Source organism: Mus pahari, chromosome 21, assembly GCF_900095145.1.
Source record: "Mus pahari chromosome 21, PAHARI_EIJ_v1.1, whole genome shotgun sequence".
In the NCBI taxonomy this organism is placed as follows: domain Eukaryota; kingdom Metazoa; phylum Chordata; class Mammalia; order Rodentia; family Muridae; genus Mus; species Mus pahari.
The window spans coordinates 46,976,922-46,996,855 of NC_034610.1; the positions used below are offsets into that span (position 1 = coordinate 46,976,922).

The window sequence follows — 19,934 nt, forward strand, 5'->3', positions numbered from 1 at the left end:
CCCAAGGGTTAGCTGATCAGCCAGTATAGCTCAAATGGGGAATACCCGGTTCAGTGAGACATTGCCTCAAAAAATAAAGGGAAGAGGAATTGAAAAAAGACAAGTGTGTGCCAACCTTTATCTCCTACACACGCCCTCATGGACGCTCTCATGGGTGGGCACACCACACACACACACACACACACACACACACACACACAGAGAGAGAGAGAGAGAGAGAGAGAGAGAGAGAGAGAGAGAGAGAGAGAGAGAGAGAGAGATACCCCACATAGAATCCAGGTACAGCTGGAGACTAGTTTTGACCAAAACCCAGGGACTCTCTGGAGCATGAACAGAGCCCCAGCGTTAGCTCAACTGTAAGCCTGGGATCTGATGCTAATCAATTCGAATAAAGAGAAATAAGTTACTAGAAGATTTGGCAATCCTGCGTGTGTATTCACTTTGTCAAGCAGATTCAAAACACCCGAGGTAGATCGTGATAGATCAAGAAGGGAAGTGAACAGATTCACTTATGGCCAGAAACTCCACTACTCTACACTTGGTAACTGAGGAATCAAATATTCAGAAAAACAGTTAAATCCCCCCGAATAATACTAACCAAGGCCAAAGTAGAGTGGGGTAGTGGGACCACAAGATACGGAGTCTGAATGCGGCAGCTATTCTTGGAGGGACAATTCTCCAGAGAAGCCAGTTATAATTTGTTCCTAGTTGCCGGCTGCTTTTACTCTTTTGTTTTGTTTTGTTTTGTTTTGTTTTGTTTTGTTTTGTTTTGTTTTGTTTTGTTTTGAGACAGGGTTTCTCTGTGTAGCCCTGGCTGTCCTGGAACTCACTCTGTAGACCAGGCTGGCCTCAAACTCAGAAATCTGCCTGCCTACGCCTCCCGAGTGCTGGGATTAAAGGCATGCGCCACCACGCCCGGCTGCTTTTACTCTTTTATACCTGTTTATTTTATTGGATGTAAGGGTTTTGCCTGCATTCGTGTCTGTGTGTGTCTCGTATACTCAGAGGTTGGACGGAGGCATCAGATCCCTTGGAAGTGAAGTTACAGCTGATTTTGAGCTGCTTTATAGGTGCCATGTAGGTCCTATATAGACCTGAGCCTGGGTCTTCTGTAAGAGCATCAAATGCTCTCAAACACTGAGCCATCTCTCCGGCCCCTTATGCTTTGTGTTTTGGTTTGTTTTTGATTGTTTATTTAATTAAAAGACAGATCACAACAAATTCTGCTTTCAAGAAACCTTTGAGAAAAACTTAATTATGCAGGGAGGCAATTTTAGGCCAAATTCATTTCAATTTAATACTTCCTAGTCATTAAGGATCAGTTGCCATGGTGATTAACGGGAATCTGGTTGTTCTATCATTAGCAACTATTGCATGAAATGTCTTTTAGTATCTGAGAGAGAACACAAAGTGACTGTGTCAGACTTGTAAATGTTCTCCTTCGTTTTAATGAAGAAACGGTTCTGGAACCTCTGATTCATGTCTGTCTGCACATCCATGAGGTTCCCACTGTGTCATGTCTGCACATCTGTGAAGAGTTTTCTCTTTTTTGTCTTTTTCACCTGAAGGAGATGACACAATGTGCATGAAGAAAACTGAACTGGATTATAAACTTGATTTTACACAAAGAACTGAAGAAAGTAAGAAATGGACAGTATAAAGACCGTAAAAAGACTGTATAAACGTAGTATATAAAACAAATTCATTTCCCCTTAAAGAACTCAAAAAGATTAATGACTTCTAAAATTTAATATTGGGTTCTTGAGAGTGCAATATGTGAAAATAACAAAGAACTGAGACTGGAGAAGGGGAGGCCCTGAGGCTCTTAAGGCTCTTCATTCAAAAGAAATAGAGATAAGCTTTTTGAAATCATAAATTTTTATAAGCACATATAATAATTTAATAGTAGAAATGAAAACAGTGTTTTATTCCTGTTTTTTTTCTTTTACCCTGTGTGTGTGTGTGTGTGTGTGTGTGTGTGTGTGTGTGCGCGCGCGCGCACGCGCATGTTTGTTTTCTGAGACAGGGTTTCTCTGTGTAGCCCTGGCTGCTTTGGAACTCACTGTGTAGACAGGTAGACCTTGAACTCAGAGATCTGCCTGTCTCCGTCTTCCACATGCTGGAATTAAAGGCATGAACCACTATGCCTTCCTTCTCACAAATTCTTAATAAAATTCAAGAAGAAAGAAAATAAGGAAAAATAAATGAAGAACAGGTGGAGCAAACAGATAACAACCAGGAAGACATTATAATTCAAACCCATGGATGAATTTACCAGAGGGCGGCCTGTATCTGCTAATTAAAAGTTAAGGGTTAAAGACAGAAGTCAAGAAAAGACTTTACACTGTCTACAGACTGCCCACTTTAAATGGGAAAAGGGCTAAAATAAACGCAAACTCAGCCAAATGAAAGCTAAACCAGCTAAATAAAGTAAAGGGAATCTTAGATGTACACACACACACACACACACATCCATGGCATGGTGGTAAAACAGCAATTCATCAGAAGACAGAGACACACTACACGGGCATACATATACTTTCTGTTCTTAGAAACCTGTAAAGTATATTCTGACTGACACAGAAGGAAAAATAGAGAAAAGCCGCAATTAGTTGGAGACTTTGACCCTTGTTTCTTGGTAATTGGTGTGAGGGGTAGGTAGGAAACTCAGTAAATTCCTCAACTACTTGACCCACCTTGAGCTCACTGACGTTTGTAAGCCACTCCTCTTGATGGCAATTGGTATTTTACTTTAGTTTTATTTGTGTGTGTGTCTGTCTGTGTGTCTGTGTGTGTGTACCATTCAATCCCTCAATCCCATTTTTAGATAATTAATCAAATTAAAAAAAAAACCCTTTTGTTGGTAAAAAAAAAACTGTATTCTGGTATTTATCGACATTTTATTGATAACAAGTGCGAACTACAAGTAGCCATCTGGCAATAATAATAAGCTATGTCATACCCAGTTGGTTAGCCAGAAAAGAGAGCAGTATTGATTCCTACAACAATGTGGAAGCATCTTAAGTGCATCGTGCTAAGTAAAACAAGATACTCTTAACGGTGAGATCGTGCACTCCAGCTCTGCATTGGTGCCAGTGTTGAGGGGTCAGATCAGCCCTCGCACAGGCTCAGGAGTAGCTTTAATCTCTTAGGGAACTTGACTCGGGTCAGACTTGGATGTGTGGCTTCAATACAGAAAAGGGACTCTGGCTAGCTAGTTTGAAACTGAGCTGAAGAGTTTAGAAAGATTATGAAGAAAGAAGCTTAGGGGAGGAGAAAAGTCACGCCTGAGAGCATGCGCATAGGCTTCTGTCAGAAATCACACGGTAAGACATCTCCTAGTACGGGTACTCGTTCCTGTAGGAGCTTTGAGATTCAGTGTCTTAGTATATCACCATTTAGGGGGTCGGGGAGCTGGTTCTCGAGCTATATCTAAAAAGGTGCTAAGAACAAAGCCCCGCCCCCTTTAATATGTGAGATCTGTGGATCCAGAGACTCCTTGTATGGAATTATAATCTGATAAACTAAACCCAGAAACCACTAGTGCTGCACAAGGTGTTAGTACCGTCATCTTTCTTTAAATCGTGTTTCTGAGGAGATTCCTGGAGAACAGCACATTTACTGCTCGGAAGGGAGAGAGACTTTGTGCAGTTGTTGATTGTGCTGGGTGCTTGCTTCATTGATGCTAAATTCAACCTGGTTCCTGGAAAAGGAGTGCCTTATTCTCCTCAAGTCCCCATCAAGTGCCTTGTCTTTCTGTGTGCCTTATCGGGAACAGAAGATATCATAGCTGTCCAGGATAGAGGAGAAGACATATTGGTTGAAAAGGAGCAGAAGGAAATGTTTAGGACAACGGAAATGTTCTGAACCATATTGAAAGATTCATCGTGTGTTTGTCAAAAATCCTTTTAATTATATATTATTATATTCTCTCTCTCTCTCTCTCTCTCTCTCTCTCTATATATATATATATATATATATATATATATATATATATCCATTCAAATAACAAAAAGAAAAAAAAATCAGCCCCTTTGAAAATAAATCAATACCTCAGGAAGGAATACAAACCTACAACAAACAAAAGTAGCACACTGCAACAGGTGGGGCAAAGAGCTAACCTTGATAAAATTTGGGAAGGTTGTTTTGACTTAAATTCTCTATGGCCCAAAAGAATTGTCTATGGACACAATATTACAGATTTTACTTTTGTCACATGTGTATGAGCCAGTAACCCCAAAGCAACCTTTACATTACACAAACAAACTGTAGCTCAAGCCAGATAGGTTCTTCCTTGTTAGAAAAAGTCGCCTACAAAATCACAGGACAAAGCATGGGATGCCACCTTACAGTAAAACAGACTGGCATAAACTCCTGTGCACAGGTACAGAGAAAGGAGATGGAATTATAAATATGTGTATATAGAGATGCTTACAGAACATATTTGTTTCCTAGCTCTATCTATCTCCAAGAGAATCCATTACAATAACAGTAGGCTCTCTGGTCTTGGTTTCTAGGTACTTTTTACCAATAAAAAAGAACAGATATTTATATTAAAATGAACAGGTGTAGAGTTGGCATAAAAATAAAGGTTAAAGGTAAGCCTGGAGCATCTTGAACAATTGTGAAGTAAAATTAGAAGACCTGGCGAATGGGCAAAGTAGCCAGCGGAAGAGAACTCTCAGTGGGCTGGGGAGGTCTCAAGCTCAGGCAGTAGTGTGCTTTCCACACAAGCGGGAGGGACTGAGTTTGAATCTTCAGTGCCAGCACCTGTGAAGAAAGGCAGGCGTCACAGCAGCCCTTGCTTGTTCTCAGCACTGAAGAGGATCCCTGGAACATGCTGGTCACCATCCTAGCTTTTCGTGGTGTCTGATATATGAATGTGCAATGTGCTCTTTCATCTTCAAAGTGTCATATGTTGCTCAAGCACTTCTCTGGAGACCAATTCCCAGCTTCCTTCACCTACCCTTAAAGTTCCACCCTCACTGCTGGGCATTTCCATCCTGAAGTAGCTTACTTTGGGGTTTATGGCAATCGGGAATCATGGAGTGCTGGTTTTGGGGTCAGGCTTCCAGCGTGTGAGTAGCTGCTATGGTGGTAAGAAAATGGAGCAGAACTGAATTGGTCACTCTCATTGCTACTGAAGCAGACAGGGAATAGACAATGAGGACAAAAAGAAGAGGCCAGTGGAAACTGTTTAAAAAAGTAATGACAATGACAACAACAACAAAAACAACAAAACCACACACACACACAAAAAAAACAGGTGGCCATGTTTGCTGTGTCTCCTAAGGTTTATGTGTTAAAGATGGAATTCCCAGTTCATACAAGTCATGGCTAATCTCAACTACCAATTTAGTAAAATTTAGAACCACCTTGTAATAGGCCTTTGAGCATGCCTGTGGGAGACTGTCTTGATTTGATTAAGGGAAGTGGGAAGACCTGTCCACTGTGGGTGACACCATTCCCTAAGCTGAAATCCTGGACTGGAGAGGTGAAAGTGAGGAGGACACAGGCATTTGACAGTCCCTGCCACTATTGTCACTAGACGTAATATGACCAGCTGCCTCATGTTCCTGATGCTACTGCTTCTTTGTCATGATAGATTGCAACTCAAAAACAAGAGTCAAAACAAAACCCTCCTTTAATTTGCTTTTGCCACAGTATTCATAGAGTCACAGGAAAAATAATTAAGATAATGTGTTAATGCTACTTAAAGGAGATGTTGGGATTTACCTGGGATTAGGAAAAATCATGAGGACATTAGCAGCTTTGAAGATTGCTGTCTTGTTATATGTTTCTTTAAACCTCAAAATGTCATATGTTTCATATTAAGTATAAAAACAGTCACAATGAAATATATTCAGAAATGTTGGATCAAATAAAGTCATGCTCATTTCTTTACTGAGCCATTAAATAGCCACCAAATAATAAAATGTAGTACTACAATTGTCAGGAATGTCTTTGGGATCCATTTACCCTCTGAGTTTCTATGTTCAGTGGAGTATTACACTTAATTTTTCTTTTTAAATTCAACTGACTTGGAAGGAATCCAATTATTATACTTTTTTTTTAAATGACAACTTGGAGCAATCTCAAAATTTGATTTGGAATGCCCAGTTTTGGTCCCAGTATAGCCAGTGACTAGTAGGACAACCTAGAAGTCTCTGAGTCCCAGGGCCCTCTCTACGCAGCCCACGATTCTAGCAAAAGTGATAGGGAAGGGCGTATGGAAAGCATGCTAGATACCAGGTCCATTTCACAAATCCTCTCTTTAGCTCTCCATACCCAGTTGTTGTACAAGTCTTCTTAAATATTTGTCATATTATCTTCGCCCCTTCTCCATCTTATTTGCCTTAGTGGGGCCCTTCAACATTTCCAGCCCCGATGAAGTTCTTTATGGAGGCCTGCTACTGTTACATTATGGGTATGCAACTGTTACATTGTGGGCATGCTACTGGTACATTATGGGCACACTATTGTTACATTATTGCCTTTCTTCTTGTAGTATTTCCCTTTATTTTTCTTTACTTCTCCCAGACTTTCCTTTGTGGCAGGGAGTAAGAACACTTAGTACCTTTCCTCAAAATCTTGTAGTAGCTCAGCTCCCATCAGTCACTTAACGTGAGACAGAGCCTATTTGCTTTAAGAATCTCATTTGCATTTCTAGCGTCTTGACTTTTGAGTTCATGCACCATGCTTTATCCAAATAAAGTAAGTGTTTACACATTATAAATTATATTCTACACATTAAAATAAACACGCACACTCCTTCTTTGGCTGGGATATTCCTTTCCATGTTGTCAATGACTTTAAATGAGTACATGTTCTTTGACTGGTGTGCCGGCTCCACTGGGTGGATCCTACTGAGAAGATGCCGTGTTTGAGTCCGACCTAAGTCATCTACGTATGCTTGCAGGTGTAAAACCAACCAACATACAGTTTGCTCTGTGTTTCTGATTCACAATCGTAGGGATCCCCCCACCTCCACTTGAAGTCTACCACACTTTTGGTATCATGTGTTTTCATACTCTTTTCAGAAACAACACCATCTTAATTATAGGCAAAATCAAGGCAATCTATTCTAATTAATTTGGCAAAGTATTTCTTTCGCATGAACACCTGATCCCAGAGTCACATGTTTGAAGAGTTATTGTTGGAACAGTCAGTGCTCTTAAAGCCCGGGAAAACCACATCCTGTATTCAAGGATGCGATATCAACTGTGAGCCAGGAAAGCACCTTTATCAAGTGGGCATTGGGAGATGATCCTTCACTTATCCTTTCGGGGTTTTAGCTAGGATTGCCTTGACATTTTTGCAGTGACATTTTAAAAATGGAGTTGTCAAGTCTACCACAGAGCTGAGGGTTAGGAGACAGAACCTTCAAAAGCTGATAGTGCTCCCTCAGTCCAGGGAGGATGGCGCCACCGAATAAAGAACACAGCTCTTCTCTATTGGATTGCTTCCTCTTCTCTTGCCCATAGACATCACTTTGTCACCCATCAGAGCTTGGCTCCCCAGCAATTTTGCCAGTCCCTCCACTGCTTCAGCTGTCACTGGCCAATGGGAGAGACGCAAGCCCCGCCTCCTCCTTCCTGGGGCTGTGCCCCGAGCATGCGCAGTGGGCGTGCTCGCGCCGCCGCCCATCAGCTGAGACCGGCTGCGCCTGGCAGTGGGCCCCCGGGTGACAGCGGCTGGAGGTGGCGGAGGAAGCCGGCGAGGTCAGGGTAAGAGGAGACTGCGGAGGCTGGGTGGGCCGGGAGGAGCACCCCAGAACTGCAGCTCGCTAGTGGTTGGTTTGGGGTGCGCAGAGTGGGGTTCCCCAGGGCGCAGGGCCGGCGCCTCCCTCTCGGGCTCCCACGCCCCGCGATGGACTCGGGGACGCGACGTGTGAGCACCCGGGGCGCGCGGCACTGGAGCCTCGGGGACGGGGATCCTACCGCCAGATCCTGGCAGGCGACGACCGTGTTCCCATTCTCTGTCAACTTCCCCTCCGGAAGGACAGAAAGGGAAACGCGATGGGCCCTGGTCACAGGTTCGTTCCGCGGCCCAGCGCGTTTGCTTGGCTGTTGGCCTTACACAAGCTAAGTTTCTCTGACCTACCTTGTGCACGTTTTCAATTGATTTCTCCAAGACACATAACAAGGCATTTCGAGAATTCGCATATGTGTTTTCTAGGTTAAATTCTGACCAAAAAATAAAAAAAAAAAAAAAAAAAAAAAAAAAAAAAAAAAAAAAAAAGAAAGAAAAAAAAGAAAAAAAAAGCTTGAAGGAGGGTGGGGAAAGGAAGCTTTACAGTCAAATGCCAATTTTTCGTTCTAGCTTTTAAAAATATGCTTCCATTTTATATGCATATATCAATTTTTGATTGCTTTAGATCTTGTATTTTGTCAGGAATGGTCATTTACAAGTTTTTCCACAATCAGGAAAATAAAAGGTATTACCTGTGAAACACTGGTTTGGTCCTGTTGGAGGTAGGCATTTCTTTTCTGTGTACTCTGAGCTGTAGTGAGCAGAGATTGCTACCACTGTTAAATTGTGTCTTGTGGTATGGATGGGCCTTCAGCTTTGCACGCTGCTTCCGACGTTGGCCCCCAGGCTTGTGACTTGTTAAGAGTGAGGCTGTAGTTTCCCAGTGTCTGGGGAAGTTAATATAACACAGTATTAACTCGCTGACCTCTGGGTTCTTTTCCTTCGGCTAGCTCACTTCTTCTGCTGCTCCCGATTAACAGTCATTTCTAATTCAGATTATTATCCCGAGTTCATCCATAAGCTGCTGATGGAAAATTATGAATAATTATGTTGAGCTGTAGGCCACTAAATGGTGTGTGCACAAGACCCTGGTTCAGTCCCCAGGACTGCAGTGAAATATTACTGCTATGTCTACTAGTACTGCTAGATAAAACTCCCACAATTAAGTCTGTGTGGATTTTTCTCTGGTTCAGTGTAACTTGAAATATTAATGTGTGAAACTGTGGAGGAAAAAAATATCTTGGTTAATTAAGCTGAAACCAAACAGTGTAGCGTTTGGCTGGACGAAGGAACTGGGCAGAGATGCACTTGTGGACCGAATGCTCATACGGAAGATTGAGCACCCTCGTGTCCATTGATTGTCTCCTATGACTCTCCTCCTGTTTGTTTTAGGAACTGAACATAAAGAGTATGAATGTTCCCATCTTCTAAGTATGATGCATGGCTTGAAGTAGAAGTTACATTGACAGAGAGCCTTGTATGCAACTGTAGAGACTTATTTCAGACCTGGCATCTCGAGTGTGTGATAACACCTTTCGAGACAAGAAGCTAGTGGTCAAAGGGGGTGGGTGTGTATCATGGGAAGGGCCATCTAGAGATAGAAAAGGGACACTGAGCAAAGCCCAGGTGGCATTAAGCCTGAAACGGTGTGTTAGAAATGTCAATAGTAAGTTACTCTCAGGCTGGGCATGTGTTCATAGGAAATTGGTACACTTGTTCATTCAGACTTACAACATTTATTCAGGACCTACTTTGTAGCCAAGTACTTAGAGAATAGACTAAGTCCAAGATTTACACTCCTCTGTACACACCACACATCACACACACCACACACACACAAACACACATATACACACCATACATACACCACACACACATACATACACACCACTCACACACACACACACATACATACCATATACACATACCACACACACACACACACACACACACAAACATACATACCACTCACATACATACACACCATTCACACACATACACACATACACATACATACCATATACACACAAACACATGCACATACCATACATACATACCACATACACACACACCACACACACACAAACATACACACCACTCATATACATACACAGCTCTTACACACATACACACATACCACACAAACACACCACATACACACCACACACACATACACCACATACACACACCACACATCACACACACACACACACACACACACCACATACACATACATACACATACACCACACACACCACATATCACACACACACACACACACCATACACACCACACACACAAACATACACACCACTCACATATATACACACCACTCACACACATATACACATACCACACACATATATACCACATACACACCACACACACACACACCACACACGCATACACACACACCATACATACACACCACACATACACACAAACACTGCACACACACACCATACATCTCCCCCCACACACACACATCAAAACCCTGGGGAACAAAGGACAAGGAAGCTCATATTTTATGCTGGTCTTCATGATCAAGAAAGTGAAACTGACCATTCGATTTGAGCAGGCTAAATTTTAAGCCAGTTTCTGCTCAGCGGAAGTCTTCAAGATTCTACAATATGTCTATTAGTAACTACAGGGTAGTATTTTACATTCAACAGTCTGTATCAAAATCCCCTTTGTTCATTTTTAAATTGTCCTTTCCACGCAGTCTTGAGACGACTCTTACTGTGGGTGTTACTGTTTGATTCTCCCATCTCCTCTTTCACCTCAGTGTTTATATATCTTCATAAAAAGGTAATTACTGAGCTGCTGAGTTGAACACTGTCCAATAGAACTTTCTGTAGGGGATAGAAGTGAATTTGTAAGCTGTCCCAGCTGCTGGCCACTGGCCACATACAGTTTCTGAGCACTTGAAAGGTGGCCGGGGTGGCCTTCATCTACATTAGTTCATTTTGATAGTTGTGTGTCAGTAGCAGCTGCTCTGCAGGCAGTGCAGGTGCACATGAGGAGCGATGTAATTATTCTGAGCAAAGACACTAGGACACAAATACTTTGTATATTGCAGCTCAAGCTAGGCACTGCAGATGGTTATAGAGCACAAACATTTTATAAGCATAGAATTAATTAGCTCACTTGTCAAAATAGACTTCAGAGCCATTTATCAATAACTGTTTATGAACATGTATGCTTATTTCTTTCCAGCAAAGGTAGCCACTGTCCCGGTTGTTTTGTGTTTTATCTGAAGAGACAACTCTTATCTTTTAAATGTCATCATAGCTGAACCGGACAGAAAGGGAGAGTGCCACTCAGTAGTGTTATCTCCATCTAGGCGTGTTTCCTTGAAGTGAAGAAATTACCCCTGGGCCTGCAGAAAGGTAGCCAGTTTGGTTGTGTAGTTGGCCAGGTCCACCTGTGCTAAGTTGTTCTACAGAAGCAATAGGGTTTAGTCTAGTGCTTGTGACAACGTGAGCTCCCAGATTTACTTTCAGAGTTTAAATCCTCTGTTCCTCTCAGCAGTGCCTCCATTTCTTTGTGAAAAACTACAGCAGCAGTTACACCTCCTGCAGAGGCTTTCGACATTGAGAGGCACAGCCATAAAAGTCACCACATGCAGGAAATTCTGGGCCCTTTCTCAGATTCCTGTTCACACACCACTCGAGACAGAACCACGGTGGTCATCTCCATACCTCTTCTCTGGTAAACTACACACAGATGAAGAGGGGAAGCTCTTAGAGTGGGCGAAGGCCACGTGTGCCACCAACAGCCGCATCCCCCAGTTTGCTTGGGGACAGGGATGAGAACAGCAGGCTGTGCTTGTGACTCTCGGACTTAAATTATGGGAAGAAAAAAGAAAAAAAAAACCTTTAAAAGAAACCACTGAGAAGCTTTGGACTCTATGTGTATGAATTTTGAGAAGAGAAAGCTGGAATCCTTTGCAGGAATTCACAGTATTCTAACGTTAGTCTCTGTGTGAGGGGTGTAGGTTCAGGGCAGTTTGTTTGTGGCTGCATGCCTCTGATGAGAGCCCACAGGTGCAGGAGCACCTCAGACCTGTCCTCTATGTACAGTAGCAAAGCACTTGGCCCCATTATCTTACTTTGATCCTGGCAGGAGGCCCAGATGCTAAGGATCTTGCCCAAGGTAGAGATTTCTGGTTGTAAGTTATCCTGGCAACCGAACTGTCAGGTGATGAGTTCTAGTAACTTCAAAGATATAGGAGGGAGGGAGGGAGGGAGGGAGGGAGGGAGGGGGAGAGAGAGAGAGAGAAACATTAAAGGTGTCTTGTAGGTAGAGATGTGAGACTTATTTGTGCCCATGGTTACAGGAGAAGTTACAGGGTGTCGGTGTAAACTGAGGGCACTTTTGGAAGCCTGACTGATAGAAAGAAGCCACTGAGCCAAGAGAAAGTTGTCTTTATCCACTTAGGATATTATTTGTCAATGAAAGGCATTGAGGTATTCACAGCTCCTACAAGGATCTTGAAAATCCATGGAGGACAAACAAGTCAGTCACAGAGAAAACACACACACACACACACACACACACATATGTATATATAAAACATGTGATTCTACTCATGTGAGACATCTAGAATAGAGAAACATACCAAGTGGATTAATGGTTCTAATGGCTGAAAGGTTGGGAGCAAACAGGAGATGAAAAATGATGGGAAAGAACTTTCTTCTCAGAGTAATATGCATTATAAAAGTCACAGGTTGATTATCACAGACCTTTGTTATCACATTAAAAACCGTTGGATTATATGATTTGAGTGGTTGCAGTTGTATGGTATATGAATTATATCTTAATAAAGATCGGGTTTAGAAGGATGGGGCTTACAGCAGGTAAGAGCACTTGTTCCTCAGCCTGATGACCTGTGGTTAAGCTCCAGAGGGGAGAAACAGCTCTGGAAAGTTGTCCTTTAGATGCGATAAGGTGTTTCCTGAAGGGAGGGAAACTGGGATAACATTTGAAATGTAAATAAAGAAAATAGCCAATAAAAAAAAAAAAAAAAGAAAATTGTTCTTTATTCTTGATGCACTCACAGTAGCATGTATGTGACACACACACACACACACACACACACACACATGCTGAATGTTCAAAAATTTAAAGATATAATTGGTTTGTAGACTGCATAGAATGTCGTCAGGGAAGCTGACTCTCCAGGCTGAAGCTGATCTCACGCTAAGGCGACCCCTGTGCTGGGATTGCAGGTATAGAATGTGACACCTAGCTTTTCAGAACTGCCCTGCTGTCTGGCCCAGCTCTCTCTCCATGGCTGCAGTCCTAACTCAGTGCTTCCTGGAAGGCAGCTTATTCCTGCTACCCTGCCATTGGGGGACAGCTGTTAGTTCCATTTTTGACTTTGCTTCTAAGTTGGTTGAGTCTATATCCTCGACCTGGTTCGTGCAGAGCAAGGATGGAGAGTGGAGAAGACGCCAGAGCTCCTGAGACTGTCTGATGTCCGGGGACATCCCAGGATGCGCAGAACCTGCTGCATCAGCTTGGCTGCTCTGTTTTCTTCCCAGCACTGTCCCCCTGGGCATTCCCTGCACTCCGGTTCCTTGTTTGTAGATTCAACCCAGCATTGCATCAAAAATGTCATTTAATTGTATCATTGTAGAACATACATACGTGTTTCTCTTTTTTAGCACATTCCCTAAACAGTGCATTGTAACAACTATGTAGATAGCCTGAGACTTGAGCATAATCAGAGCTTAGTAACCCTGTCTCTTATCTGTTGGAAATCTCAGTGGTTTTTACTGGATTATGGTCAGACTAGACCTGGAAACCAAGACATGTGCTCCTCTGAGGTGTTTACTCCCAGTGTCAGCAAGCATGGGTGACTTTAGCCTCTGAACCCTGGGCTGAAATCTCACCTTCATCAATGGATGGTTTTGTCACTTTGGAGCAGTTACTTGCTCATTGTAAGACACAGTTCGCTCAAAAGAACAGAAGAAGGGGACTTTAAAGAGGAGGTTATGATGTTAGACAGCCAGTGTGAAGTATTTCCATTTCACACTGTGTAATCAATGTGAGGTCACTCCTCTCTTCCCTTTCTGGGTCGCCTCCCACTGATACCAGCTGTGAATCATTTGGTCCAAAGCCAGCCACAAACTTCCCCTTCCTTTGATAAATAATATTTACCTTTCCACATGGTCTAGATCTGTCGGATTTGTCTTCCCATCTAAGCCTTCGGTCTCTGTCTTAATCATACCTAAATATACAAATGCATATGTTTGCTTTATAAATGCTTTCTAGAGAAGAGCAGTAATAATTTTCCTTTTTCAACCCTATCATATCCCAGGTGAATAATTGGGGAAACATACACGAATAACTTTAAGAATGTAACTGTACAACATTTATGTTCTTTTAGGTGACTCCTAGAAATCCAGGTAGCCTACTTGCATCTGATGAAATCAGCCAGCCAGCCAACCAGCCATGTCTTACACTCCAGGAATCGGTGGGGACCCTGCCCAGCTGGCGCAACGCATCTCCTCTAACATCCAAAAGATCACACAGTGCTGTGAGTTCAATTGCTGTTCTCAGTTCTTACTCAGAGTTGGTGGTAGTTGATAAAACGCGAGCAATTAAGGGAAGAGAGGGAGGGAGGAACATTATAAGAACACAATTGAAGTAGCTAGAAGGCTTCAGAGTAAATATGGAGGTAGTTTAATAGAAGGGCAGAGTGCTACCAAGGCCTGAGTTGCACTGTTTTTTAGTGAAATAAAGATTACAGGTCGGTGTTTACATTGCCTCTAAGGCCATCTGGATATTGACGGCGAGGTCTGTTGACTTAGTCTCATAGGTTAAGATGCAGTGAGCACTGCTCAGAGCTCAAAAGATTGATATTTATTAGGAATAAAATCTGAATAGATAGTGCTCAGCTTAATTTTGTACTTGTGAATAGGCAATATGAAATTAAAAGAGGCAGGAAAGACATAAGCAGGTGTTTAAGGTTTTGGTTGTTACTGTTGTTGCCATAAAAAAAAAATACATGCAGATGGATAGGCTCTAAAGGAATACATTCTTTAGCCACAGTTTTGGATTCAAGAGCACAGCTCGGCATCTTGGCTTCCAGTGATGACCTCTGGACATGAAATATCACCTGGTAGGAAAGGAAGCTGGAGAATGAGGAGAGGTAGCAACACAACCATAATGACTGTCACCTTCATGAAGACCAGTCTAGTTCCAAGACCTAGAAATGTACTGATCACCTCTCAGTGGCATCCTAACACCCTGACCCTGGCCCTGGCCCTGGCCCTGGCCCTGGCCCTGGCCCTGGCCCTGGTCCTGGCCCTGACCCTGGTCCTGACCCTGATCCTGACACTGATCCTGGCCCTGGCCCTGGCCCTGGCCCTGGCCCTGACCCTGACCCTGACCCTGACCCTGACCCTGACCCTGGCCCTGACCCTAGCCCTGACCCTGGCCCTAGCTCTGACCCAGGCCCTGGCCCTGGCCTTGTCCCTGACCCTGACCCTGACCATGATCCTGGGCCTGGCCTTGGCCCTGGCCCTGGCTCTGACCCTGGCCCTGACCCTAACTCACTTGGGAATCAAGCCTCAGCATGTCATTCAAACTGTGGCAGGATGGGACATTTTAATCTGTCGAGAGAAGTATTATAGAAGATGGTGTAGATTCCCTAAGAGCTTCCCTTATTATAGAGACAGCAAACCAACAGAGCCAACGTGACATTTACTCCTCAGCACGTACACATGTGTATGTATATTCATATGCATATAGATTTAGGTTTTTAATTCCTGAATTACAGATAATCACACGCTCTAGAATACTGTAGCCATCTTTCTGTTGGTGCTTTGACTTTAAGACGTTGCCAGATTCTATTTTTTTTTCCTTTTGGAGACAGGGTCTCTCTAATAACTGGCCCAGAACTTGCTATGCAGACTAGACTGACCTCGAACTCACAGAGATCCACCTGTGTCTGCCTCTGGAGGGCTGGGAATAAAGGCACCACTGTGTGTGCCACCAGGACTTCCTGACCGCATGTTAATTCGCTTTATTCATCAGCCTTACCAATATGCTAACACACTACCAAAATGCAGAATGTTTTCAAATGATCTTGCCGTATTTTAAATTTAACCATTGGGTAGTCTACCCAGGTGATTTAAGTGAGATGCCACTGTACTTTGAAGGTCAAGGAAATAAAGCCACAATATAGATGGTTCTGGAAGGTGCTGGTGTCTACTCTGATTTGGAGTAGTATTTTCTCCGGCTGCCGTCTGGGGAGCCAGGAAAGAGCAGCATTGAGCATCACGCTGTTCATGGCCGGCAGCTGAGAGAGCTCCATCAAGACAGTGATTCCAGCTGCTTGTCCTCCTGGCCACAGAGTGCCCTCATCTCTCCGTGGCTCCCTTGCTGCTGGTTGTCTGTGTGTTGCTGATTAGCCTCAGCTGAGTGTGATCACTTGCGTGGAATTTAAGGGAACTTACGGTTAAGTTTACACATGTGGAAATCCAGTTTTTTTTGCAAGAAAGGATGCCAAAGTAGAGTAGGTCTCTTGGTTTCTGTTATTAAACAGTGCCAGGAGTTCAGGAGGCTGAGGAGTGACTGTGCCACAGTGAGATTAGAGATGTGGTAAGCAGCAGACACAATAGATGTAACAGTGACAGCGTGAAGTGGAAGGAGGATAGGGCCAGTTTAAATCAGGCCATGCTTACTGAGAGAGATCAGTTGTTCCAGCCAGATAAGACGTGATAATCTGAGCCAGGCTTCAATACTACAGTGTGGATGACAGCTAAGTAAACAACCTAATAATTACCTATAGTAATACTGGATTGTGTAGAGGGCTTCCCCCCATGTCCAGGATTCTTAAGATGGGACCAAGCTGAGCCTCATTGTTCAGGCCTTTAATTCCTGATACTCAGAAGGCTAAGGCAAGAAGATAACAAGTTCAAGGCTTGCCTGGGCTACTGAGGAACCTTAAGGCCAGTTTGTGTAACTTAGTGAGATCCCTGTCTCAAAATAAAAAGCAAAAAGAGGGCTAGAGATATAGTTCAGTAGTAGGATCCTTAGCTAACATGTGCATGACCCTAGATTCATTATAACTAAAATATTTTTTAATGAAGACTGAGGTCATTAAGGAAAGGTCCAGTCACTGTCTTCAGATATGCAGTGTTCATTGGGGCCACCACACAAGTTCAAAGCTACTGGGAGTTAGCCCCCAAGCTAAAGTGAGGAGGGGGTGTTGTTGACTAGAAATAGTGGTCAGATGTTTCCCAGGTCATTCATCCAGAGATTTACATATTGTGAGGATAGTTTAGACAAAGTGACTTTTAATTGTGGTATTCTGGTTTGCCACATTCAGCAGTAGTTCTTTGAGCATCTATTTATTTATTACATACTAGATTCCTTTTCAGAGAATGTGAATGTAGCCGTAAATAAATCTATAGGGTCTTGTCTTCATGTGGTTTACAGTTGGAAACAGTGTGAGGAATGACAGTTAAAAGCAACCCAGCCTCCCGTGAGGAGACAGACTGGAAGTGATGTGGGAGCAGCTGGGTGCTGTGTTGCTTAGATGAGCCCTGGATACAGGAGGAGAAAGGCCTGGCAGAGAGAGCTACCAGGGCAAGTCACAAGAAGGGGATCACAGCAGTAAACACCCCAAAGCAGTCTAGAGCTTGAGTTGCTCAGAAGAGGAGAACAAAGAAGCCTCAAGTCCAAGGCACAGTGCTTGAGGCTGGAGTAGCCAGAGGGGAAAGCAGGGGGCCTAGAGCTTTGTCTGCACTGTGGGGAGTTCAGGTTTCACTGTACAAGGCAGCTCACTCAAAGCTTAAGAAGAGACACAGTCAGATCTGCACTTTGAGAGGACCCCTCGGCTGCTACTTAGAGAACATAGGAGAGAGAGGGGCATATGTCGCTCTTGGCAGAGAGGTCTGTTGAGAGAGACTTTGTCATGTATCAGTGGGAAAGGGAGATGTCAGCAGAGCCAGAGCCAGGAGGACTGCAGGTGCATGTGGGTGGGCCTGGAAGTGAAGGGGCGGAGCCTGTGCACAGAGTGCAGGAGCAGGTGGTAGCAAGTCTGAACTGGGTGAGGTGGACTGTGTCCGGGACTGGTTGGGGAGGATTTTGTTTCCTGCTGGTAAGTGTTTTTATTTTCACAAGCGTTCCAGCCAAGTGCATCGCCCCGGATCACTACATGGAGATACCAGGCAGTTGAGATACATGGAGGTCGGGATCCGTATCACAGTTTGGAATTTGGGATCATAGCACAACTGGTACTTAAAACCTTGAATCCAAGTTAAGCCCAGAAGATTAGGAGGCAGGGATTGGGATGTAAAACCTCTGGACCTCAAGAAGAAAGAAGCATGGGAAGTTTGAGTGACCAGAGAACGAAGAACAAAATCCAGAGGGAAATAAGATATGTATTTATTTTCAAGACAGGGTTTCTTTGTGTCCTGAAATGTGCTCTGTAGACCAGACTGGCTTTGAACTCATAGAGATCTTCCTGCTTCTGCATCCTGAGCACCGGGATTAAAAGTGTGCGCCACCAGCAGCAGCAGCAGCCCTGGTTCTCAGTGTCTGTCTTATCTCGGGTCCTTTCCTGGATAAACAGAACAAGTCACTCTCCCTGCCTTCTCCTGGTTCATAGCCCAGGATTCAAGGCGTGAGTCACCACCACTGGCGATAGATTATAGTCTTTGAGCGGGAGCTACAGTTTTCCCCCAGAAAAGGGAAAACTCTAAAAGTGTATAATTGTAAAAGAAAAATCTTTCGAGGCCAGAGGGGACTGGAAGTGTACAATTTAGAGCGGCGGTTCTCGACATGTGGCTCATGACCCTTTGAGAGGTCAAACAAACCTTTCACAGGAATTGTCTAAGAGTATTGAACAGCACAGATATTTGGATTAGGATTCATAACAGCAAAAATCCCAGTAATGAATTAGCAATGAAATAATGTTATGGTTGGGAGTTCCCCCCCCCCCCTCAGCTGTATTAAACGTTGCAGTGTTGGGAAGGTTGAGAACCACAGCTCTAAAGAACAGCCTGCCTTTCATCTACTCTGCAGGCTGAGGCGAATGTGTTGTGGGGGCTGGGCTGTGTGCAGTCTGCCTCGGAGCATGTCTGCCTTTAAGTGCAAGATGAAGGAAAAGCATCAGGTAAGGAAAGGGAGGGAAGAGCCTCCTGTGCATGGCTTGGACAGCTGATACAGCACTGTGCCATCCAGGAGGAGGTTTAGTTAGTTGATGCAAGCTTGACTTTGCGACCAGCACTGCTGTGCACGTTTCCTGATTCTAGCGTTCAATGTCTGAATGAAAAGAGGTTTAGAGAGAAACCAAGTGGCAGAAATCTAGCCTACCACTCTGATATGAGCTGCATCGAAACCTGTGGAAATGAAAGGCAGAAGTGCGAAATCTCACTTCTCCTTTCCTGGTCTGCAGACGCTATTAATACAGAAGTGTGGACAGACTAGGACTCTGCACCGTAGGTAAACTCTTCCTTTGAAGTCTGTGATCTAGCAGAAGACCTGGTTTTATAAATGGGTCTAGGGAGGGTAAGTAAGGTAGCTGGGTGGGTGTCTTGATCAAGCAGAACTCAAGGCTTCCTGGGACTGCAAAGAGAAAGGTTGACATTCCTGCTAGTCTTGATCAGATAAAGCAAGGTCTGCATGAATATTAAGTCTTGCAGTTTATTTTGCGCCAAAACAGAAAACAACAGTTTTTTTTTTTTAAAGTCAAGAATAACCAGTAGCAAGAATATAAATTTGTCTTCTTTTACCAGTATTCTGACCCTTCTATTTTGCAAAGCCTAAGAGAGATGAAACTTTTTCCCCTGAGGTAGTGGGTGTTGAATTGAGGACCTCAGACCTGTGAGGCAAGGGCCCTGCCACTGAACTGTGTCTCCGGAATCCTCGGCTCTGAAACAGTCTTTTAAAGTTCAGTGGATTTGCTGTTAAATCACTTCTTACTGAAGGGGATCTACACCATTACGAATCTGCTTCAATAGTAACCATGTATACTATGACAGTTATAGAATATTTAGGTAAGCGTTCACATATGTGTATCAGGTATGTGCTGCGTATCATAGATGTTTACTTACATCGAAGCAGCAGTCTCACAAGTCAAGATGGAGCAGGCTAGAACTTGGTGGATCTCCTTGCGAATCCAATACAGGACGTTAAAACGACGTAGCAGATCTTTTCTTTTT

General features: G+C 43.6%; 1 protein-coding gene across 1 annotated transcript in view; it reads left to right on the top strand.

Annotated features, from left to right (window-relative positions):
- The first annotated feature begins 7,607 nt into the window (after window positions 1-7,607).
- Window positions 7,608-19,934, top strand: part of Stx7 (syntaxin 7) — a 38,635-nt gene continuing 26,308 nt past the window's right edge. The window contains exons 1-2 of the mRNA XM_021221181.2: window positions 7,608-7,727; window positions 14,147-14,296. Of these exons, the coding sequence (XP_021076840.1) occupies window positions 14,212-14,296 (85 nt within the window). The 5' untranslated portion in view covers window positions 7,608-7,727; window positions 14,147-14,211. The remainder of the gene's footprint in view (window positions 7,728-14,146; window positions 14,297-19,934) is intronic.